The sequence below is a fragment of the Mytilus galloprovincialis genome, chromosome 1, assembly GCF_965363235.1.
Source record: "Mytilus galloprovincialis chromosome 1, xbMytGall1.hap1.1, whole genome shotgun sequence".
NCBI classification, from domain to species: domain Eukaryota; kingdom Metazoa; phylum Mollusca; class Bivalvia; order Mytilida; family Mytilidae; genus Mytilus; species Mytilus galloprovincialis.
The window spans coordinates 115,969,779-115,995,872 of NC_134838.1; the positions used below are offsets into that span (position 1 = coordinate 115,969,779).

The 26,094-nt window shown below is 31.1% G+C and overlaps 2 protein-coding genes and 1 long non-coding RNA gene across 11 annotated transcripts in view; 2 read left to right on the forward strand and 1 right to left on the reverse strand.

Moving 5' to 3' along the window:
• LOC143052932 (choline transporter-like protein 1) overlaps positions 1-11,202 on the forward strand; it is a 69,796-nt gene extending 58,594 nt beyond the window's left edge. For 6 of the 7 annotated variants that reach the window (XM_076226137.1, XM_076226102.1, XM_076226111.1 and 3 more), the window contains 4 exons: positions 3,564-3,656; positions 4,074-4,169; positions 5,933-5,956; positions 8,070-11,202. In XM_076226137.1, coding sequence (XP_076082252.1) covers positions 3,564-3,656; positions 4,074-4,169; positions 5,933-5,956; positions 8,070-8,153 — 297 coding nt within the window. In that variant the 3' untranslated portion in view covers positions 8,154-11,202. The remainder of the gene's footprint in view (positions 1-3,563; positions 3,657-4,073; positions 4,170-5,932; positions 5,957-8,069) is intronic. The other variant, XM_076226145.1, reaches the window with a different exon arrangement.
• Positions 1-20,838, reverse strand: part of LOC143053012 (uncharacterized) — a 41,583-nt gene extending 20,745 nt beyond the window's left edge. Inside the window, exon 1 of the long non-coding RNA XR_012971321.1 lies at positions 20,647-20,838. This is a non-coding gene — a long non-coding RNA (uncharacterized LOC143053012). The remainder of the gene's footprint in view (positions 1-20,646) is intronic.
• The window catches only part of LOC143052913 (uncharacterized), a 43,017-nt gene continuing 35,821 nt past the window's right edge, over positions 18,899-26,094 (forward strand). For 2 of the 3 annotated variants that reach the window (XM_076226079.1, XM_076226087.1), the window contains exon 1: positions 18,899-19,073. In XM_076226079.1, coding sequence (XP_076082194.1) covers positions 19,007-19,073 — 67 coding nt within the window. In that variant the 5' untranslated portion in view covers positions 18,899-19,006. Of the gene's footprint in view, positions 19,074-19,202; positions 19,332-26,094 lie in introns of those variants that run through there. The other variant, XM_076226093.1, reaches the window with a different exon arrangement.

Here is a 26,094-nt window from a genome sequence, read left to right on the forward strand (position 1 = left end):
GTATCTAGTTTTAAAAATGTGTGGGGTGATTCTGCCAACCAACCAAGATGGCCGCCATGGCTAAAAATAGTACATAGGGGCGAAATGTAGATTTTGGCTTATATCTCTGAAACCAAAGCATTTAGAGCAAATCTGTCAGGGATAAATTTTTTATCAGGTCAAGATCTATCTGCCCTGAAATTTTCAGATGAATCGGACAACCTGTTGTTGGGTTGCTGCCCCTGAATTGGTAATTTTATGGAAATTTTGCTGTTTTTGGGTATTATCTTGAATATTATAATAGATAGAGATAAACTGTAAAGAGCAATAATGTTCAGCAAAGTAAGATCTACAAATAAGTCAACCTGACCAAAATTGTCAGTTTACCATTTAAGGAGTTATTGTCCTTTATAGTCATTTTTTAACAATTTTCATAAATTTTTGTAAATTTTTGTAAATTTTTAGAATATATTTTCCACTGTGATTACTGGGCCAAGTTCATTATAAATAGAGATAATTGTAGCAACAAGAATATACAGTAAAGTAAGATCTTCAAACAAATCACGATCACCAAAACACAATTTCGTCATGAATTTATCCGTGTCCATTGTTTAATATGCACCAAGGTGAGCGACACAGGCTCTTGAGAGCCTCTAGTTTAATGAATCTACCATATTCAATATTTAATTTGTGTGAACACAGTCTATACTTAGTTAAAAATCTAATACATTGTGGACTTAAATTTTTTGTCAAATAAATCTGCAATTGAACATTATCCACAAGGTGTTTATAGATAGTACATTTTGATGATGAATCGAAAAACATATTTCTTTCTTGAAGAAAATGGTCAATAAGCCTTTGTTTGAATAAAATAATAAATACTTCTTCGCATACAACATTCTGTGCATACCACACATGTCCAAAACCTAGGCTAAGTAACATACATTTAACATTATTAACCCATGATGACTTATTTCCTGATTCACACTCATCATACATATCATTATATATAGCATTAAGAATACAATTTCTCGTCCGTAATAGACGAATCCAATATTTTTAATATTTTTACTTTCCGAACTATCAATAAAGGAAATCTTCCCAACTCAGAAAAAACCATTGCGGTAGCAGTGGATTTTTTAACAGTCAAAATATTCTTACAAAATTTTATATGAAGTTTTTCTATATCAGATGCATTATGAAAACCCAATATTTCACTTCCATATAATAAAACAGGTGATACATAGACATCAAATAAATACAATTTTGTTTGTACATTTAAACACATATGTTTTATTTTACCATACAACATTGATAAACATTTTCTGCCTTTGGCAGTAATATTTAACTGAGTTTGATTAAACTTTGCATTGTAATATAACATAACAACCAGATACAAATAATGATCAGTAACTTCAATAATTTCGCCATTATAAAACCATTTTTCATCGCTTCTTAATTTACCACAGTTTCTGAAAACAACCACCTTAGTTTTGCTTGTGTTTACAATGTTTCCACTTTTTACAATAATTATGTAGTGAATTCAACATATTTTGCAACCCATCAATAGTTTTGGAAAATATAACAGTGTCATCTGCATACATCAATAAAAACAATGAAAGTTCTTTTATGTCTACTGGTAGACATAAGCTATTAATAAACTCATTTTCAAAATCATTTAAAAACATTGAAAATAGTATAGGTGATAATGGTTCCCCTTGCAATACTCTTTTTTCTTCAGAAAATATGTCAGAAAATTCACCTTTAAATTTTACACAGCTCATAGAATTATCATATAAAGATTTAATAATTGAAAAAGTTTACCACTAATACCACATTTTGCAAGCTTATAATATAAAAAATTTCTATTCAAGTTGTCAAAAGCACTTTTATAATCTATAAAACAACAATAAAGTTTTTTCTTCAATCCCAAATATTTAGTAATAATTGATTGTAAGGCAAAAATAGCATCAGTTGTGCCATGACCGGGTCGAAACCCAAACTGAGCATCAGTTAAAATGTCATTTTCGTTAGCCCACAATGTAAGCCTTTCATTAATAATAGTAGTAAAAAGTTTGCAGAAACAACTGCTTAGTGTTATACCTCTATAATTATTAGTAACATTTACATTATTTTTTTTATGCACAGGTTTTATGCACAGGAATAAGTATTCCTTTACACCACGGTTTCGGCATATATCCAGTTTCAAAAATTACATTAAACAATTGCACAATTAAAGGTACGAGAATGTCTTTAAAATGTATAAAATACTCATTTAACAAATTGTCAGCACCTGGCAATTTGTTACATTTTAACTTCAACAAAATTTTACATACTTCTTCTTGAGTAATAGACGCATCAAGTTCGTTATACACACATTCTTGGTTATCAGCTTCAACATCATCAGTTATATTAGAACTGGTTTCAGCAGTTATGTTTTTGAAATGTTTATAAAAATCTGACAATTACAATTAATGTTCTTCTTTTCTTTTTTAAATACATCAAAAAACTGTTTCGGATTATGTTTTCGCCAAAAGTCAATTTGGTTTCCTTCATATCTTAAGTAGTTTCGTTTAACGCGATTTTCATACGCTTTGTAGTTCTTTTTTGACTCGATCAGAATTTGGCGATTCAAATTATTTCTGTTCTTATATATAATACAGTTCTTTGCATCTATTGTCAAACCATGGTTTATTTGGCAGTGAGTTTTTATTGCTTTTAATGTTCGTAGCATTCCTTTTAATACAATAACATTTTTCACAAAATGGTTTGAAGACAGTATTCAATGTTTCAGTAAGTTTTATAACAGTATTCTCAATACTTTGTTCTATACACACCATTTGCTCAACGTTACAGCTCATTGTGTCCATATGACTAATCAAACTAGTTTTCATTTCCGTAATTTTGTCCGGATCCCATCTGTATGTGCTGTGAAAAATATTATCATCACTTGAATTGAATGTTTTTATACCAGAATCGGCTATTTCAAGTGTTAAACGAACCGGTGCATGATCAGACCACATATTAAAGTCCATAACAACAAATTCATTTACAAGATTTAAATAGTTTTTATGTATCAATGCATAATCAATAACACTAGATAGATTTACTGAACTATAGGTTGCACTTTGTAAATACAGCTGTTTCTCAAAACACGCCTCTTTTGGGGAGTAATAGAATATTCATAGAAAATTAATTTTGTTTACATACTGGTTCCCAGTTATGCTCTCTGTGTTCCATATCGCAGAGACAGAACTTGGGAATGTTACCAGTAAATAAACACCTGCATATTGTTTACATTGAAATCTGTGGTAACCTTTCATTCGAGGTAGGGGTAGTTAAGAAAATTAGTGTAAGTTTAAACTCTGAGAAGTTCAGGGCATATAAACGTTGAAAATATGCCGCACAGCCCTATATTTTGACCTTTGAAAAAAATTGTGGTGCATATGAACTTTCAATTCTAGGATAAGGTTTTTTTCAAAACTTCATAGTAAAAGTGGTACAGTTTTAGCCGTAAAAGGAGTTCCTATGGGAAATTGCATTGTCAATATTTACAAAAATGCAACCTATATTTTTATTTTCAGACCAAATCAGAACTACATTTTTATGCTGTTCCAGTGCTGTTAGTGTGTGTATTTGCCTATTTTGTTGCACATTGCTTTTTATCTGTATATGAGGTAGGACATTTTTTTATTTCTATAAAATCTTGTTGAAAAACTGAAAAATGTATTTTTGAAAAAATTACTGATATTGTGATTGTGTCAAATGTTGATATATGTGCTTGCCCTATTGCACAAAATTCATGGGTTTAATACTGGAAGGAAAGATATACAGACAGAACTTGTGTGTAATAAAGAGCAAAGATGAATTAGCTAAGAATTTGGTTTTTTCTCTCAGAGATAATTGATATGTTTTTTTTAGACTTTCAAACTTTATACTTAAAATCAAAAGCATTGTTAGCATGCTACACAAGTAAATTTAGTTCTTATTGTTTGTTAAATTGGTCATGCTATTAGAAACACCTATTTTGAAATGAAACAAATTTTTAATTGTACCATCTTGTATGACATTATAATCCTCTGGTCACATTTCAGATGGTAATTGATGCCTTACTTCTCTGTTTTGTTGCTGATGTTGATGATAATGATGGCACAGATGGTCGTCCATATTATGCCAGCGACAAATTACGAGTAAGTCCAATACATAAAACTTTTACTGTTTCTTATTTATACACAAAAAGTACCGTATTTATTCTATTTAAAGCCCCCCTTCTAATTAACGCCCCCTACCGAAAATCGTGCGTTCAGAACTTTTGACTTCTAATAAACGCCCCCATTTTGTAGTTAAAAAAATAAAATTGAAACTTAACCATTACAATATTGCAAAGACATCGACCCGGACACTCAGAAACATGAAACGAAAAATCAATAATGCCCATGTTTTAATTCACTCCGATAATCCAACACAGTGTGTACAAGTTCCAAAAATAGATCTGTCAGTTACACAGTACACTGTTGAAATTATGTTCCATTGATGTGCACGCTTGTTCATTCGAAAATTTTAACAAATTATTTGATGAGGTCACATTACCGATAAACGCTATTTATAGATTATGGAGACAATAAGAAACACGTGTATGTTACTATAGTCTGTTTCAACAAAATTCAGGTAAAGGTCAATGAAGTGAGGTACGAAATTCGTTTCTCTAATTGACGCCCCCCTTTCGGAAATTGTCTTCGCCCATGGGGCGTTTATTAGAATAAATACGGTATATAAACGTTGTAAAACAATAGATTATAGAACTTACTAAAACACATCTATTAGAATGCTTTACATTTTCAAAATATATTTTCATTAGACATAAAAGGTATTCAAATTAACCATTTGAAAAATGTTAACAAGATGTTAAAATAGTTTATTTGACACTAATGGTGAGAAAATTGCACATTGTAATAAGATGTAGCATGGTACTAACATTAACCATAGAATAAGCAAATTACTAAATTTGAAAACTATTGTAGTGGATCCAGTTTAAGATGGCTCAGGGGTATGAGAACTTTATGTCAGAATATCAGATTTTAGACTTAGTAGTGATAGAGTTATGCCCTTTACAAATTGAAAAATTGCTGATTTTTTTGTTGCCTTTCTCTTTAGTAAATGTACCTCAACCAAATATTATGAAACTTTCAGGCTGGTGTGGGTCCCTCTAGAAGTTCAGGGCTGAAGAGAATAGAGCATCGGGACAACACTTTGAAAAGTCAGACTTTTTCATCGAAAAACTAGTACACTAGGAGCGAGGGCTTACGGCCCAAGGGTTAGGGTTAGGACATGCATCGTAAAGAGGCCGCTTATGAAGGTTTACGATGCCTGCTTTCATTTACGGTGCCATGGTCATTGAGAGACCTGCGGTAGCCCACCCAGGTCTTATGTTCGACTCCCCGATGAAAAAGGTTATTACCACAAAATTCCAATCAGGAACAAATTTGGGTAGAGTCACATTTACTGTTCTTGTTGATTTATGTTCCTTTAGATGTTTTATGCAAACAGGGCATCTTCAGACACATTCCCCATTTATTTCAATTTAGAAAAATATTAAAAAGAGGTATTGACAGATTTATATTAAGTAAATAGCATCAATTCTTAGTAAGGTTCAAATTTCTAAATAAACAAGATAACCTACAGCTTAGAAGAATAACCAAACATTTAGTTTACAAATGAGCTAATAAATATTTGACATTTTTATGACATTTTGGCAAGAAAACTGAGATAATTTGGTTCAATATGAAATTTATAAAAAAAAAGTTAGATAAATATCTGAAGCAACATATAGATATGCATGGCAACAATACTTGTGACACATCATATGCTAATTAGACATAAAAGTATTACTGTTTTAACTTGATATATTTTGTATCTTAACTAAGATGTATTTTTACACTATTTTAATATTCAGTCTTTCATCAATTCATACAATAAGGTAACATGGTCTAATTACAATAATTCTATCATAAAACAGCATGTAATTTAACTGAAAAATAGCAGCTAGCAATATGCAGATACCTTTTTTACAGCAGCATGCTAATGAAGTGAAAAAGCATTCAAATCTTGTTTGTATATGCTAAATCTGTCACTCAGTAGCACTCAATTGCTTGCCACAGTATAATTCTTGCTTATTTGTTTCACTCTGTTATACAGACTCTGTGAGACTGTTTAACTGGTGTCATATTCAGATTCGTATTTGAGTAATTAAATACATTTTGACTACAACTGTCTTGCTTAAAGTTGCTGCATTATCATCTATGTCTTTGATATATTTGAATGAGTGTCATCTTTTCTTCCTTGTACGGAAATTTTGAGCAGCCATAAACAAGTAATGCATGAACTGCAATTCTTTCTTAAAATATGTTTCTTGTATGTTAATTCAAACTATAGAAACATGTTAAATCCTTCTTGCTTCTTAATAGAATAACATAATAAATTTTAAAACTTTAATTGCTGAGATGGAACTTTTGATTCACCTAAGCAATTAGCATTTGGTAATTTTCAAAATTGAACAGACCATTAAAGAAAATTAGTGAATGCTTGTCTGTGTAAAGTGTAAACCTTCACCCAAACCTGTTTTCTATCAATTTTAGACTTTCTCTTTTATCTTAACAAAATGAATCATGTATAACAGATATTCAGTTCTATACAAGTTTCTAGTATTGAAGCAATATTTTATACACAAGCAGTTACAGAAGTTTAAACTTTAAAGAATGAATATATTCTTTTATGTTTTTCTTTTAAATTTTGTGCATGAAATAAATTTGTTTAAACTAAGAATTATATTAAGAATGATATTCATATTATAAGTTTAATGATGTGCTTTACATTTATTATACAAAAAAAGTGAAGGAGAGTATTCTGCAGAAACAAATATTTATAAGTTTTATCAAAACTATATAGTACATACCAAGAAGCATCTGTGTTGAAAATTATTGTAACATTTTATCATTAGAAAAAGGCAACCAATAAGTGCAAGACATATAAAAGAAACTGAGAAATTAAGTCCTTTCAAAAACAACCACTGAAATTCAAATTTTAGCATGATCAAACTTAATTTTGCGGCAAATTAATTTTTACTTGTACTTCAACATCTCTCCAAGGCAAACAACACTAACCAAAAGAAGCAACAGCTAGCTAACAGTTACATTTATATCAATGTCATGGGTTGCAAAAAGAAAAGTATTTTCAAATAACTGTTTGACCCTCTGACTTTTGAATATTATTTTTTATAAGAAATTCACTTGGCTATAGTTAACTTCTACTCCATTTAACATTTTAGAATATCAATATGCCTTTTTAAATTTTATAAACAAGTCTTCACTGGTATATTAACATAATTAATTTTGATTTCAGCTTCCATTTTGAAATACTTGTTGGTTCTTATTAAAAAACTTTGTTCTGGAAGAACGCTTGCTTTAGGACAACTTTACCTTAAATTTTGATTACCTGTGTTCCACCAGAATATATAAAAATAGAGAGAAATTGTATGATTGCCAATGAAATAGCTATCCAACAGGGATGTTAACAACTATATGCCACTCTAGGGCCAACAACATTGAGCAAAACCCATAGCCTATAGTTAGCTATAAAAGGCTCCATCTTTTCACAAAGGGAAAATTTAAAAGAGAACCAAACGCAAAGTTAACCTTATAGATTGGTTTCCTCATTTTAAATTTAAAAACAGCCTTTCTTAAAAAATAAAATACACTTGAAAGAAAATTTGTAAACTCTTGTATAAGTTATAGATGTAACTTGATGTTTTATATACTTACAGAAATACATAGAAGTAACTTTAAATTTTATATACTTACAGAAATACATAGAAGAGACTATAAGTTATAGATGTAACTTTATATTTTATATACTTACAGAAATACATAGAAGAGACTATAATTTATAGATGTAACTTTATATTTTATATACTTACAGAAATACATAGAAGAGACTATAATTTATAGATGTAACTTTATATTTTATATACTTACAGAAATACATAGAAGAGACTATAATTTATAGATGTAACTTTATATTTTATATACTTACAGAAATACATAGAAGAGACCAGTACAGAGTTGAATCTCTTGACAAGAAAAGATAAAACAGAAGAGACTGAACCTGCTCAAATTTAGATGACAATATTGTGGACGTTAATAACTCAGACATTGTAGAAGTTATAACTCAGACATTGTGGAAGTTATAACTCAGACATTGTAGAAGTTAACCTTTGAGACTTGGTTGAAATTATTATGAATGCTGTTTATTTGGTATATCATATTACTGTATAAGAAATGAAGGAAACAAGTATAGAAATTTAAGCTTAAGAAAGGTTTGCGAAAAAAAACTCAGGCACTTTATAACATTTGTAGATGTTGACAGCAAGATAGTTTGAAATGCTTCTGTATATATCCATGTACATGTAATTTTTATATAGGATATATTTCTAAAAGAAAATTTATTGCAATTAAACATGTTATGATGAACAAAACAGAGTCTAATACTAAAGAGCTCTAAAATGAAAATCAACCAAGACCAAGATTAATATTCTCCAACAATTTGTCAAAATCATAATTGGATACCATTTAGATCTGACTCTATCAACTCTTTTTAACATGTTAGTCTGGCATGACTCATCTGACCTTATTTTCATATTTCTTTGGTCCACAGTAACTTTTAGTGATCAGTAAAATTAAGAATGGAAATGGGGAATGTGTCAGAGAGACAACAACCAGACCATAGATCTGTTTCACAGATACAATGTCATACCATGATTGGCATATAGAATAAGTTGTTGGTCACATGCCTGTCTGGCAGGGTTTTTCTGACCTTGACATCATCATCATGAATCAATAATAATGTTAGGTAGATATACCTTCTTTAAGATCATGATCTGGAAGACTTTGACACTAACTTTATATTGATTAGGAAATACAGATATATTTTAAGAGTGTACACACTTGTTTAATAAATGTTTTAAAACTTTTTGAAGAGAACGGAAATAGTCATTATCAGCTGCAACTTTTGACAGAAATTAGACATGAGAAATGTTGGTTGCCTAGCAACATTTAAAAAAAATAAAATTTATTACATTATTAAAGTAGAGAGCACATAAAATATATTTGTATCTTAAGAACATATTACTTGACTTTTTGTACATACACAATGACAGGTTGAATCTATGTGACCCTAATGTATATGTAAATAAAGGTCATAATGACTGTAAGTATATGTATTTCTGATATTTTTCATTGGTCAAAACCAGTTAAAATTATTTAACATGGTTGTTTATTTTTTTTTTTTTTTTTTTTCTCCAAAAATGGATTCATGTCTTGGTTCAGTTGTATATGGTGTAAATGTACATATTATAAATATGTGGATTATAATGAAAATTTTGGTGCATTGTACTAAATTCTGCATAGAATTAGTTAATATTGCTTTGTTACTTTGTATTTTATCATGTTAAGGCTATTGATGCATGCACTTGTTTCTAACAATTATTTGTACTATATTCAATTTACAGGGTACTATATTAATGGCCGCCGTTAAGAACAAATTGAATAAATCTTCTCCTTGTAGAAGAATTCTGTGTAAGATAGATGCAATAAATGAAATATCAACATTTTTTTTTAAACTTCATAAGGTTGTTATGGTTTGTTTTATAGTGGGATTTAAGATCTCCTTCTTGGTATCCATAGGCTAAAGGTTGTTTGATTTGAAAAAATAAATAAATTAGAATATGCATTCAGGAAAGGCATTTAAAAATAGGGCAGTAAGATTTGATTTTTTCTCTATTATTTTAGAACAAGCACATACCATCTGATCCATTGAGAGGAAAACTGCAATGACCTTGCTTAATTGTTAATTATTTTAATGTCTATCAGCTTTTCTTAGCTAGATCTGCCCTTCCAAAATGATTCCAATAGATCTTTCCACCAATGTTGTCCATCAGTAGTGCCTTTTTTATACCAGCTTGAATATTTTTGGCTACTATTTATTGCTAAAAGATGTGCATAGAAAAACTCCCCTTTCTTAATGTATTAGAGGTGGGTCAGTTACTAAAGTAAAAGTTATGCTGGTTTATTTATTACATAACATTTAATTTGTAAAACGAGAAAATGATAAATTTTGAATATTTTTTTAATCATAAAGTATATGACAACCTAGTTTATTTATTTTTAGAATTTACTACCTTTAGTACATTGTCATTTGTGTATTTGCATCTCTGTACATACAAGTTGGGGGGGTTACTTCCTATATTTTTAGTGGTATGAGTGTGCCGCAAAACAGGGTCCATTTTTCATGCCCTGCTGGTTAGAACAGGGTCGCTTTTTTATGCCCGGCTGGTTAGAACAGGGTCGCTTTTTCATGCCCTGCTGATTAGAACAGGGTCTTTTTTTAAAACAAAGTTTTTGTCTAGTACAGGATCGCTTATTTAACTGTTTAAGATACATTCTAGAAAGGCATCTATTTTATACGGTCTTAATCAGGGTAAACATTTTCTAAGTGTGTCTAGAACAGGGTATGTTTTTCAATGTTTACAGGTTAGAACAGGGTATGATTTGGCAAGTACTGTCGGCACATTTATACCCTAAATGATAGTCAGTAACCCCCGGGATACAAGCTGGATCCAATCAGATACAAAGCTCCAATGGTCATGGCTAGGCATTATGTCATTAATAGGTTGAATTCAGAATTGATGCATAGAGAATCATAATAAATTATAACGTACATTCACGTCCTTAAGCATCAACAGCATTTTTTGTCATTTCGATTCTCAATTTTCACTTTGGTAGCAAAGTTTCAATCAACTTTTTAAGGAACTTTTTTCTACCTTATAAAGTTTTGGATTACATGTAATTTGATTATTTGGATAACATTATTTTACAATTTGTATTTGAATAAAGGTGTCTTTTCAATTATTTTAATAGCATCAGTTGCAATATTTTTCTGAAAAAGATTGTATTATTTCTTTTGTTACTGAATTTTTTTTTATTTTTTACTTTCAATATATGTATTACGTTGCATTTGTATGTAAACAAATATTTTTTATACATCATTGAAATAATTATAAATTATTATAACCATATATTGTTATTATTTTCAAAGTATATATATATATAGATAACATTGTAATATCATTATTTTCTTTTTTTTTCTAATAAAGTGAAAGCTTACTTCTAAGATTTGTTGTTAATACTATGCTAAAATGTGTAGTTCTATCAACCCAAACTACACTTTCTGTTTGAATATTTCTTAGAAAATAATAATTAGGTAGATATAAGAAGATGTGGTATTAGTGCCAATGAGACAACTGTCCATTCAAGTCACAATTTGTAAAAGTAAACAGTTATAGGTCAAAGTACGGTCTTCAACATGGAGCCTTGGCCCACAGAAGTCATGAGCTTGACATTGTATAACCATTTGATGACCATTGCCTGTTTTGACCTTTTGATGTCTTTTAGGTAACAGTATGCTGTTGAGAATTTGTTTTATTCACATAGGCCCCTTGTTGCCTTTTAGCTCATCAAAAGGTGCATGTGAGGTATTGCCATCACCTAGTGTGCATTGTTGCCAAAGTTGGCATAAACATTTTTTCAAAATTCTCTCTAAACACAAAATGGATTTTTTCCAAACTTTGTGTGGTGCATCATTATATGATGGATTCTGATTTGTCAATAAACAGGACCACAATTTCAAAAAGTTAGAGCTTAACATACAATCAACAAATCTAAAGTTATCTACCTTCAATTTTTGTTAAGCCTGGAACTACTGTTGCAGTAAGCTCGACATAGGGATAGAAATCCAATAGAAGAGCATCGAAGCCGTAAACAAATTCTTTAAAGTTTAATATTTCAGAAAGTTAAAGACCTGGATCCTTCATACTTTGTATAAAAATCAAGGATCTTCATATTTTTTCCTACAATTAAGGTCATTTTAAGATGATTTAAGAGTTGATGCTCTTTTTTCAAATTGTCGATATCAGTTATCACAGTATCTTCATAGCATCAACGAACTTGTAGTAACTGTTAATCACATTTACCTCTTGAATTTGTTTACCATTGATCTAAAAACATACAAGAACAGTTAGCCATTAAATTCCAGAGGCATTAATATGCTTTTTAGGAGGACCCTCATGATTATCAATCTATACTGGAATGGCAGTTTAATTACAGGAAAGGGATTTTAAAACAAAAACAATTACAAAATGACGATTAAGAACCCGGATCTCAATAAAATGATCGAAATTATTTCTTAAAAAAAAAAAAAAAAATGTCCTAAATCCCAATTTTATGTTTAGGACAAATAGCTGTCAGTTTTAGGTAAGGTCTGGCAAATATAATTGGGAAAGGAAATGGGGAATGTGTCAAAGCGACAACAACCCGACCATAGAGTTTTCTGGATACTTGATATAGATGCCTTATATTAAGAAGTTTCTGTCCTTCATATGTCTATTGTCCTTGACCTCATGTTATTTGTTCAGTGACTACTTTTAAAAAAGTAATAGTTTTTAGTATTCTAAATTTTTCTCTTATTATGAGTAATAGGATAATTATTTTTGGTATATGAGTACCTTGCTAGTTCCTCATGCCTGTCATGACAGTTTTCACATGACCAAGACCCCATTTCTATATCTGTGAACATCGTTTAGTTTCCCTGGTCAATTCCATATCTCAGATACTATAAGCGATAGGTCTACTGTATTTAGTGTATGGAATGATTGCAATGATTGCAAGGTGTACATGTCCAACTGGCATTTGTCATGTCACATATAGTGTTTTTGTGTTTTGGTCTGTTTTTTCTAATACTGTATGCAATAGGTCAGCTTAATTGGTGTATTTAAATATTTTTTTATGTACATGTCAGTCTGGCATGTTTTATTTGACCTTGACCTAATAGGCTTCATTGCTCAATGTTAAGATTTTGTGCTTTGGTCTGGTTTTCTAGTACTATGAGCAATAAGTCAACTATATTTGGTGTTTGGTATGATTGTAAGGTGTACAAGCCTGTCTGCCAGTTATCATTTTCTGACCATGACCTCATTTCCATGGTTCGTTAGTCAATCTTAAGTTTTCCTTGTTTAGTTTGTTTCTAAGATACTATTTGTAATAGGTCAACCATACTTAAAGCATATTTGGTGTATGGAATGATTGTAAGGTGTACATATATTTTCTGTTTGGTTTATCTGACCATGTTCTCATTTTTTGGCTCATGCGAAGTCTATGTGATAGTTGTAGTAAAGCTTTATATTTAGGAGTATTGACATAAAAGTTAATGGTCAGTAAAGATGGCAAGACATTCCAGCATGTGCACTCTTGTTAAAAAAAAATGGACAACCCATTTTGAATTTATTACATGTATCCCTGAAATGTTATTTTTTTAACATTGTCATTATTTTTAGGACTTTGCTTAGAAAACTGGAATGATGTAGAGATTCTTTCAATAGCAAAAAATTTCTGATGACCAGATCTACAAATTAATCAACATGGCTGGGATTTTTTTTTTAAGATGAAAAGATAAATTTAAAGTACCTAAATTAGAAGATTGCCTTTATAGGAGTTACTGACATTTTTTTTTTACCAATTTTAGATTTATTGCAGTTACAAGTATCTCGAAAAAATATAACAGATAGAGGAAAAACTGTCAGCAGAAAAAAAAAACTGTGAGCAAACCAAGATCTTTATATGAAAATAAGGCAATATAAATCAATTATTCCTCCTACTTGAGGCAATAGTCCTTAGATAAAGAAATAAAAATGCCATGTGGATCTGGATCAAAACATCACAATTTCACATTAGTGAATTTTTACAGTGATAATGATGACTGCCACTGTTTTTTTTGTAATTTATTTTTATTTCATCTGAAAATACACCAAGCATTGTGATACATGAATATATATAGATAATTCATAATACATGTATTGATATTAAACTTTTCAATAACAGTCTAAAATTAAAAAGTTAGATATGCTAATTGTTATAAATTTTCTACTCGATCATACACATCATTTATCACTCTGGATTAAAATACCTGAATATGCTGATAAGGTTAATGATGGCATCAGCTTTCTCCTCTAGCCACATGCATCGCACTGCCTATACAATGATGTTGAACATGAGAGGTACCAGGAGAGGCCACCAGAGATCATTAACAGATAAGGGTCAGACATGACATGTTGGACCGAATCACATAATAAATGTCAACCCAAGTCAAGGGGAGATAATTCAAATACAATCAAACAAAAACAAGTATATCAATATATATATATAATAATATAAATAAACATAGAAAGTACTTTTAAGGTGCACACAAATCACTGTCCAGTTGTGATGTGCATCAACAAACATATTATTAATTCTACATGAATTATTATAAAGCCTTAAGTAAGAACAAAATAGAAAGATCTCTCCTCACATGTGAACTAAGTTTTTAATTAATTCCCATTTACTATCAAATTTCTCTCTTGCTTTAGGGGATCTGTAAAAGGAGGTAGATAGTTTTTCTATTCGGTAGGAATTTTTAATCATAGCTATGACATCTGTAAGAGTCGGTAATGAAGTATAAAAGCGACATGTATAAATGTAATATTTAACCAGAATAGTGAATAAGTTAAGGGAAACATCCCAAAACTCTGACCCAAGAACAATATTTTCCATATAAAGTATTAAAGTTAAATTATTTTCAACTAGAAAAAGTGCTGCAATTTCTAACCACAAATTTCTAACTAGGGTACATTCCCAGAAAAGGTGACTTATAGTTTCTTTAGTTTCATTACAGAAACTACATAAGTTAGTTTCTTTTAACCCATATTTCTTCAATAATGCATTTGTAACGAGAGTTCTATGTAAAATCTTAAACTGGAATATACTAAATTTGTTGTTTTTAGTGCAACAAAAGGGTAAACTATAAATGAAATCCCAATTTTCTATATGAGTGCCTAGTTCCTTACACATTTTGTCTTCTTGTTTTGTAGGACGTTCTGTATACATTTACAAGAATTTTATAAAAGAACTGACATGACTTTTTATTGTTTTTAATAAATTCAAATTTATCGTTAGATATGTGCATAATTTTCTCTGAAGTAGTGATTAGATCTTTCCAGTCTTTTGGTATCATATGAAGTAAAGAATGGTATTCCAAGAAATTAATATTAAGATTATATTTTTCGCAGAATTCTTTTAAAATAAAAAAAATACTGTTTTCATCAAGTAAATCACCTACAAAGAAAACTCCTGATTCAACCCACCTCTGGTAAAAGACAGTTTTATTATTAATTTTCAAACTCTTGTTTAGCCATATGGATTGTTTTATGATCCCTCCAGCAGTGCCATTAGTGACAGTGTTTAGGATATTCCAGTTTAGTAAAATATCTTTCCAAAAATTATTAAAATATGAAGAAATCTTTTGTTACCATCTGACAGGGGTCATCAACCATATTCTATCTGCTCCTAATCTGTTATATTGATCTATTAACAATGTTTTCCATGGGGATATATTCAAGGGGTCTAAAAGTTTATTTATCCATGTCATCTTTAATGAACAACAAAAAGATCTTATATCTGGCATTTTCAACCCCCCATTTTCAAATAACCCTATCATAACTTTTCTTTTAATCTTGTCTGGTTTTCCTGACCACAAGAAACTAAAAAAATTATTTTGAATTTCTTTTATTTTATCATCAGGCAGGTTTGGCAAAACTGTCAATGTTTGAATTAGAATAGGTAGAGCTAGTGATTTAATGACAGTGATCTTTCCCATATATGTTAAATCTCTATAAACCTAGGAATTTAGTAAGCTCTGTATTTTTATTTTTTTTTCTACAAAATTTACAAGCGTTTTATTTTCACTGAACAGAATATTTTATTCCTAAAAGTTAAAATTTTCCTGAATAATTCAAGTTCAAATTTCTTGTAGTTGTTAGTTTATCCCTTGAGTGAATCTTTGACCCAATCCATATGGCTTCAGTTTTATCAAAATTAGCCCTAAGTCCCGCACACTCAGAAAAATTTTCTAAAGTATATAAACATTTTTCTAAAGATTGCTCATCCTCATCTAATAAGAGACATGAGTCATCTGCATACTGGCTTAGTAGATACTCAGAATCATTTATTTTCATACCATTTATATCTGGGTTATTTTTAAGTGCAGCGCTCATAATAAGTTCTAAAGATAATATAAAGAGATAAGGAGATAAAGGATCACCTTGTCTAACACCCTGACCAATATTAAAAAATTGAGAACAATGTCCATTATTTATAATTCAGCTCTGAGACTCTGAATATAAGGGGTTGACCCATCTACAAAAAATAGGACCAAATCCTAAAAAAAGACAAAGCCAAGTCTATAAATGACCACTGTTGCTAATGCATATCTTATATTGCATATCAAGGGGCATTAGAAACTGAAAAGCCCATGCATAAAAAAAACCCAAAAAAACAAAGACAGTTTCCATTTCTAAGAGTTTAGATATCTGTCAAAATGCATTGATTGTCCAAAAAAAGAAGGGGGGTTTCAACCCATGGAACCCTCCCCCTAAATCCGCCACTGATACACATAAAACTTACTAACCCCCTTAGACATGCATGCATATATGACCAATCCTTCATAGTCTGGTTAGTTTGAGAAGAAATTTATGACTGAATATTTCAGATTTCAAAACTATTTTATTTTCGAATATTTCCTTGTTGTGTGACTTTTTAGAGCAAAGCATCTCCAAACAGACATGTTAGTGTTGCTTTAACATCAATTCATTGATTTATTGGTGTTTAATGCCACTTCCAGCACTGTTGGGTTGTTCTTGGCAGTCAGTCTTTGAATTGGTGGAGTACACCTGCCACATGCTGGGTTTTAACTGACAACATCAGTGTTGACAGACTTATGATATAGCAGATGAACCACTGCATAAAGAACTCACAACATCAGTGTTGACAGACTAATGGTATAGCAGATGAACCACTGCATAAAGAACTGACAACATCAGTGTTGACAGACTAATGATATAGCAGATGAAACACTGCATAAAGAACTCACAACATCAGTGTTGACAGACTAATGATATAGCAGATGAACCACTGCATAAAGAACTGACAACATCAGTGTTGACAGACTAATGATATAGCAGATGAACCACTGCATAAAGAACTGACAACATCAGTGTTGACAGACTAATGATATAGCAGATGAACCACTGCATAAAGAACTCACAACATCAGTGTTGACAGACTAATGATATAGCAGATGAACCACTGCATAAAGAACTCACAACATCAGTGTTGACAGACTAATGATATAGCAGATGAACCACTGCATAAAGAACTCACAACATCAGTGTTGACAGACTAATGATATGGCAGATGAACCACTGCATAAAGAACTCACAACATCAGTGTTGACAGACTAATGATATGGCAGATGAACCACTGCATAAAGAACTCACAACATCAGTGTTGACAGACTAATGATATAGCAGATGAACCACTGCATAAAGAACTCACAACATCAGTGTTGACAGACTAATGATATAGCAGATGAACCACTGCATAAAGAACTGACAACATCAGTGTTGACAGACTAATGATATAGCAGATGAACCACTGCATAAAGAACTCACAACATCAGTGTTGACAGACTAATGATATAGCAGATGAACCACTGCATAAAGAACTCACAACATCAGTGTTGACAGACTAATGATATAGCAGATGAACCACTGTAGAAAGAACTCACAACATCAGTGTTGACAGACTAATGGTATAGCAGATGAACCACTGCACAAAGAATTCACAACATCAGTGTTGACAGACTAATGATATAGCAGATGAACCACTGCATAAAGAACTGACAACATCAGTGTTGACAGACTAATGATATAGCAGATGAACCACTGCATAAAGAACTCACAACATCAGTGTTGACAGACTAATGATATAGCAGATGAACCACTGCATAAAGAACTCACAACATCAGTGTTGACAGACTAATGATATAGCAGATGAACCACTGCATAAAGAACTCACAACATCAGTGTTGACAGACTAATGATATAGCAGATGAACCACTGCATAAAGAACTCACAACATCAGTGTTGACAGACTAATGGTATAGCAGATGAACCACTGCATAAAGATAACTCAGCCAAGGAGGCCAGCTTAAACATTGAAACAGCTTCTTCTTTTCAACACTGAAATTACACAACAATCCGGCTGGAAGAAATAAATGTAACATTTATTATTATAATTGTCCCTAGTACATATAGTATAAATTACACTTATCATACTCAACTTTCTTTTATTTTTTACCTTCTGTTGTACATCAGTTTGGGAAAGCTAGAATCTTTCTTCCACAAAAAAATCCCTGAACCTTTGTTAACGTCCAGAGACATGCATACACAAGTCTCTTGTTGCAGCTATTTTTTTCACTATCGATATACACAAAAAATGTAAAATATAAAGAGATCAAATATTAAATGAGGGGAGATAACTCAAATCTTTAAATGTGAAAATTCATTTTTGTTAATGAAAACTGAGAACTCATTCTCTTTTGTTATCAGTATGCTTTTGATCTAAGACTACTATTTCAAACATAAATTTGATATACACTTATATATATCAGATACATATATACACATGTATATAAATCTATTATTATATTTTCTCATTATATAATCTTCATTTTCATAGAAATAAAATTTTCCAGGATGATGGCAAGTTCTTATTTATAAATTGAAATTTTTAAAATAGTATTTTATAACCTACATCAAGCCTCGCATCAAGCATTTGATTCATGGCTCACATTTTGTGAAAACATAGATTTTTATAGTTGAATACAAAATCGGATACAAAATTTCCCAGCTCCGATCCGGATATTATACACATCATTTCCTGTATTTTTGACATTTTGCAACAAATGACACTTTGTTTACTAATTCTTCTCTTACGTAATTACTGCCGAAAGAATAGTGAGATGAATCACGAAGAGCAATGAAGAAATGGAGTTATTATTTTGTCGTGTATACTTGCAGATGCTAATTATAAGCATTTTGAAACAAGTTACAGGTAAGGTTCATTAGACATTACCTGTAATCAGGTAATTAGTCATTACTACATGCACAATGTACATGTATTTTGCAAACATACCTTTATACATCCGATTAGATCAAGAAGGTTCCACAATTGCAAACATTAGGAGTCGTTACTGTATTGAAGAAGAAGATAATGGATTGATTGATTGGTGTTAAAACCACCATCAGCACTCTAAGCTTGTGCTACAATGTATTTCCTGGAGGTGTACTGGAAGAGAATCACAGACATTTGGTAGGAAAACTGACAATCCTAGTAAAAACACCATTTTTAAGCTATGTCTTTCATCGGAAAGTTTTGCCAATTATGCCGACTTTTATGACATCATATACCAGATAGAGGGGATTTCCTGTATCGATCCCTAGGCCTGCACACAAAAAGTTCATCAAGCGTCTTCCTAATTGTGATAATGCAGGCTAATCTAGAAATAATTTTTGTTCGGTACAATTCCCTCATGTCAGCAGGGCTGATTATTAAATATATATATTTGTTTTGCTGAATTATTTGTGCAATATAGCATCATTTTTTTTCAACCACTCGCTCAACATGGAAAGGAAGTGACAATGCCACTAAAACGCAGGAATGATGATCACTAAAACTGAAATTTTTCTAACAATGCCCCTAAAATGCAGGAATTATGATGATCACTAAAACTGAAATTTTTCTCAGAAATGCAACATAAACGAAAGTGGTCTTTTAAGGTCAAGGATCAGTAAATGACCAGTTCATAGAATTTTTTAAAATTTAGAACTCAATTAGATATTGAAAATATACATCAGAAAATGTAAAAAAAAAAAGAATATGTCACAACTTCGTTTTCGAGAAAAAGCCATTTTTAAAAAGTTCTGATAGGGTACTAAATTACATTGAATATATAGGGAAAATCAATATTTTTCTTCAACAATTTTCGGTTTCCTGAATAAATCACGTGAACCACTCCATAGCATTTTTTTTTTATAATAACGCTGGGATCCGTTGTACTGATTTATCTATTCGAAAGGTAAGAAAAAAATTATAAGAAGGCTGCTATTTTTTAGAAACCATGTACAATCTTCAGAATTAATGTAAAATATGAGCTGTGTCGGATGGCAATCGTTAAGTAAGAGCACATCAGGGGCGGATCCAGCCATTTTAAAGAGAGGGTTCCTAACCCAGGACAAAAAAAAGGGGGGTTACAACTACATAACTTCATGTCCCCATTCAAATGCATTGATCGTACAAAAAAGGGGGTTCCTATAATAAAATATACCATGGATAAAGTAAAGTTTATATACAGTTTTTGCTGTAACCAGTTGTTGTTAACCATTAAATAAAAATGTAACCAACAGTAGAAATAAAGATATGCTTTTATAGTGTAGGATATTCTTGACGTAACATTCTTATCTTAAAAGAGTCAAATAAATTTGATATTTAATGTTACGACAATTATCAAATCTCTTTAAATGGTCATGTATGACTATAAATATAACATAAATGTTATATAATGTTATATAAGATAATAAAGTATACTTTTCTATATGTTTACATATGAATAAATCTTTAAAATTACCTTAGTAGACTCTAATCCATCCGTTATCCGTAGGGAAATAATTGTTCTGTTCATTTTGATATGGTATTGACAAGTTTACTTAAAATGTTATGTACAGGGTCATGTTCCACTTCGATTTTCTATTGTTATCCTCAAAAATCTATCCCCTGTAATTGGCGAAATAGTATAATTATAAACTCTTACTCTCGCTATGTTTGATTATGATAAGATTTGTTATCTTTCGATTATGAACTACATTTAAATCTATTCACATGGATTACACGATACTTATCCACTGGTTAATATAGACGAATTACATTCTTCATACTTGTATCAATTATTTTACATTAATTCGATTTTTCGTTTATTTACGTAAATGAAATAAGAGACATAAATATATCTACGATGAAATCATCCTCATGTCACCGGGTAAACTGGGTGACTTGTGAAGTTGTGTAATAAGAGCCTGACAGAATGGCCTCTTGTTACGGAAACTGTGTGATGTACCTGATCACAATATGAACGAATGCTCTGAATAGCAATGACTACTCTGAAACTGAAACTCTGATGAAAACTAACTACTGAGACTCTGGAACTAGCGAAGAATAAACCAATAAGTCAGCATGGAATACTAAAACTTTTATTACAGATGGGCTGTGTTCAGTGTAAAGTCATGAGCCCAAATCTTGCTTATCAAAATTATAAACAAGTATATCTACACAATTGAATTGACAAATATATACATAACAAATAACAATTAATTTGAGTAATATTGTTCACTGACAAAGATTAAACTTTTTTTAGAACTTGAAGAATAAAATTAATTTACTTATCTGATTATGATATTTCAAAAGATATAATAATGTCACTAAATAGCTAAAATGATATGTTCTTCCTAATTGTCTAACAAATAAGATGATGATAAAAAAAAAATATGGTCACCGACTTCCTTTTCCCTGTAGAACAAATGTAGAAGCGAAGCAAACTCAACATTTTGGCCAAAAAAATAAAAAATCTTGACGTCGTCATTTTTATTACATAACGTCAAGTTATCATGCTAATGGAATAATTTCCAACATTCTTCGCGTTGATTATGCACGATGGTTATATGTTTTGTATTGATAGATTCATCATTAATTTATATTTTGTATTACCAGTATTTTGTATTCTTTATATTTTAGCACCCCATTATTCTCTTTTCTTTTTTCTTTTTTTTTTGCCTTTTATTCTGCAATTTTTGACCGTTATTCTGTATTCCGTAAGCCCCAATCAGACCCTCTTTTATGGACATGTATTTTAAAGAAAATTAAACGTTGTAAAAAAATAATATGTTCATTATCAATATGTACATTTGTACATGACAAGACAAATTCTAATTTAGACAAAAATACTTTGTAAGTACATGAACGCAAAAATTGTAAAAACATTAAATAGGAATCATCCTATTATGTCTTAATTTAATAAAAGATAAAATTGAAGCAATATTTTGTTTTTAACTGAAAGTTAGGGTTCCCATTGTGTTACCCTGGTCCATCTGTCCGTCCGTCCTTCCGTCCAATTGTGGATATATAGTTTTCCGCATAACTCCTCATACAGTTTGAATCATCTAGAAAGTTTTCACTTTGCTGTCTGTTTGTACAAAAACTAAAGGTGTGCATGTGGTCAGGGTTTTGTTTTTTATTAATATTTGCTCTTATGGGAGATAGTTGTCATTTTTGGGTTACCAATTCGTAAATCTCTTCAACTATCTTGCATGTCATCTGTTTGCATTATTTCTCCGTTCCGATATTATGATTTAGAACATTTTTTGGAAAACCGGTAACTTTAGCAACGGGACATGAAATAGCTTGATTTCAGTACTATATCACGACAGAACGTGTTCTGTCCATATACTGCTGCTTTGGTTCTGGCTCCAAAAGTGTTCACATGTATGCTCGAAGTACATGTATATATAGAACCAGTAAATGATACACAACATGCGACAAAAAAGGGGGTGTAGTAATAACAGGAAACTAAATTAAACTAAGGCTTTGATTGATGTAAACGTCAATAAAAATGGAAGTTAGGGGAACAGGAAAATACGAATTTATTGCATCACTTACAACAACCTTTGAATTGACCAGTGATTTTTATACATCCGCAAAAATTGAAAATTTTTTGGTCGTATGTTGGTATCACGTTGGCGTCATCTTCCGAAGACATTTGGTTTTCGCACTCTAACTTTAGTGAAAGTAAATAGAAATCTATGAAATTTAAACACAAGGTTTATGACCATAAAAGGAAAGTTGGGATTGATTTTCGGAGTTTTAGTCCCAACAGTTTAGGAATTAGGGGCCAAAAACAGGTCCCAAATAAGCATTTTTCTTGGTTTTTGCACAATAACTTTAGACTAAGTATAAGTTAATAGAAATCTATGAAATTTTAACACAAGGTTTATGACCACAAAAGGAAGGTTTGGATTGATTTTGGGAGTTTTGGTCCCAACGAATTAGGGGCCAAAATTAAACTTTATTTGATTTCATCAAAAAATGAATTATTGGGGTTCTTTGATATGCCAAATCTAACCGTGTATTCAGATTCTTAAATTTTGGTCCCGTTTTCGAATTGGTCTACATTAAGGTCCAAAGGGTCCAAAATTAAACTTAGCTTGATTTTAACAAAAATTGAATTCTTGTGGTTCTTTGATATGCTGAATCTAAACATGTACTTAGATTTTTGATTATGGGCCCATTTTTCAAGTTGGTCCAAATCGGGGTCCAAAATTATTATATTAAGTATTGTGCAATAGTAAGAAATTTTCAATTGCACAGTAGTCCGCAATAGCAAGAAATCTTCAATTGCACAGTATTGTGCAATAGCAAGAAATTTTCAATTGCACAGTATTGCGCAATAGCAAGAAATCTTCAATTGCACAGTATTGTGCAATAGCAAGAAATCTTCAATTGCACAGTATTGCACAATAGCACGAAATATCTAATTGCACAATATTGCGCAATAGCAAGAAATTTTCAATTGCACAGTATTGTCCTGTTTTCAAATTGGTCTACATTAAGGTCCAAAGGGTCAAAAATTAAACTTTGTTTGATTTCAACAAAAATTGAATATATGGGGTTCTTCAATATGCTGAATCTAACCATGTATTTAGATTTTTGATATTTGGGCCCGGTTATCAAATTGGTCCACATTGAGGTCTAAAGGGTCTAAAATTGAACATTATTTGATTTCATCAAAAATTGAATTCTTGGGGTTCTATGATATGCTGAATCTAACCATGTATTTAGATTTTGGATATTGGACCATAATAGGTAAATGTCCAATTTAAAGTTTTTAAGTATAAGTTCTTAGACCACATTCATTCTGTGTCAGAAACCTATGTTGTGTCAACTATTTAATCACAATCCAAATTCAGAACTGTATCGAGCTGAAATGTTGTGTCCATACTTGCCCCAACTGTTCAGGGTTTCGACCTCTGCGGTCGTATAAAGCTGCACCCTGTAGAGCATCTGGTTTTTATTATTACAGAACACACTGAGATAATCCAACGATTGTATAAGGGTCTACATGAAGTGTGTAGCTAGCTAACTGTTCTTTCCCTAAATATAACGCTTTATCTGTGAAATCCTCAAAATAAAATATTGTAAAATTTTCTATCATTAAATTATTTCTTTAATCTGTACATTGTTCTTGTCTGTGATCAGTATTATATTTAATTATCATTTTATTTTCCATTGTTATTCTTTATAATTTAGCGAATTTTTATTTCTTTTGTTCAATTTTTACATTCGCCAGTATCCTTTATTCTGCAACTCTTTTTAAATCTTATTATATATGACAATAAATTAATGTGCTTCTGTTTCGAGACATTGTCTTTGTAGTACAGTGTATTTTCCAGGTGATACATCATATAAAACATTTACAAGAAAACTAAACATATGGAGGTTGAGACATGACATAAAAATAGATGTACATATTTATGTTTAATTTGCCTACCAGAATACCCCCTAAAACCAACAAAAACACAGGCTGAGATACGACTGGAAATTGTGTGTTTTGTTATAGTCCATCTGCACAAATGCATATCATCATCAATGTCTTTTCCTTTTGATTTCCTTTTTTATGCAGTTAAGCTGCATTATGCGAGCACCCTAGATTTGTGTTCTATCCAATAAATCCTGAAATACTTGCCATTGTTATTATCTAGCTTGTTACTATGTTATATATAACTAATTGAACACTTTTTTAATACTTTTTATTCTGGATTACAAAAAAAATGACCAGAAAAACCTTAAATGATCGTCGATTTATCCAAAAGTTTTAAAGTTACACATAGGAAGTAGTGCTTATTAAAAATCCTTGTGTAGTTCATTATGACTTGAGCTTTTAGCTAAGATGTCAAAGAACAATTGTATGAAATATTTAATCGCCGAAAATCTCTTAAGACAAGCAGTTTAGATTTCCCAAATGACCAAAGTCGTAGGAATATTGTTTGTCATCAATACGTAGTACAACTACGTCAGTAGTCTATTATATAATTCAACTGTTCATGCTGTTGGCGGCAATTTCAAATTAGAAAAAGAAATTTTCGTAGCTTTTCAATTTGGAGGCAGGTGTGCAAATTAGCGGTGGTCCGCGACCTTCCACTTTTGCAAGCGGAATTTCGACTAGGATAGTTGGTTTCTAGCTACGCCCGACGTAGTCGCCTTATCTTCTTCTTTATTCTTTCCTCCACTATCTGGAGTACCACTACTTTTGTAGTGTAGCACGGATTAGCAACTGATTTACTGTAAGCAACTGTGTGCATGTGCAGGAATATTATACAGTGTATATGATCGGTGCATATAATACCAGTATTATTTCGCCTAAATATATTGTTCTAGATACTGGTGTATTGGATGTCAACACAGCCTGGCGTACCCACCACCAATTTACAACGCAACGGCAGTTGGTCTTATCCAAATTGAGCTAAGGCTGCGATCCCAGCTAGGAGCTCAATTCAAACATAAACTTTAAAATAACTTAATGTCAAATCACTTTTGTAAACGTGCAGGAAACTGTTCCATCACCATACTATATACATTTGAACTCCATATAAATCACATACGTTATATCAATTATACACTAATCAATGTCTATTACTTTAAAAGTTCATGCACTGTGGCATATATATGCTAAAATCTAAAATTACTTCATGTACCACCAAATTATCAATGTTACTGTGGCAATTTGTTACTCAGCATATAACTCAGCTTTTTATTGTTCATTCTGAATTAAACCAATATGCCATCTTTGTTGGTCATTCACTCAAGTTTCCTACATTTGAAAGAAAATAAGAAATTACTTTGCAAACCTTTTCACCATGTTCACCAAAGTCTCCAATTAAACGAGCTAAAAACTTATTTTTATCATTATTCATGACGGTGATGTTCAATTTGTTATACCGCTAGCTTTATACAGAAAATCGCCGACAAA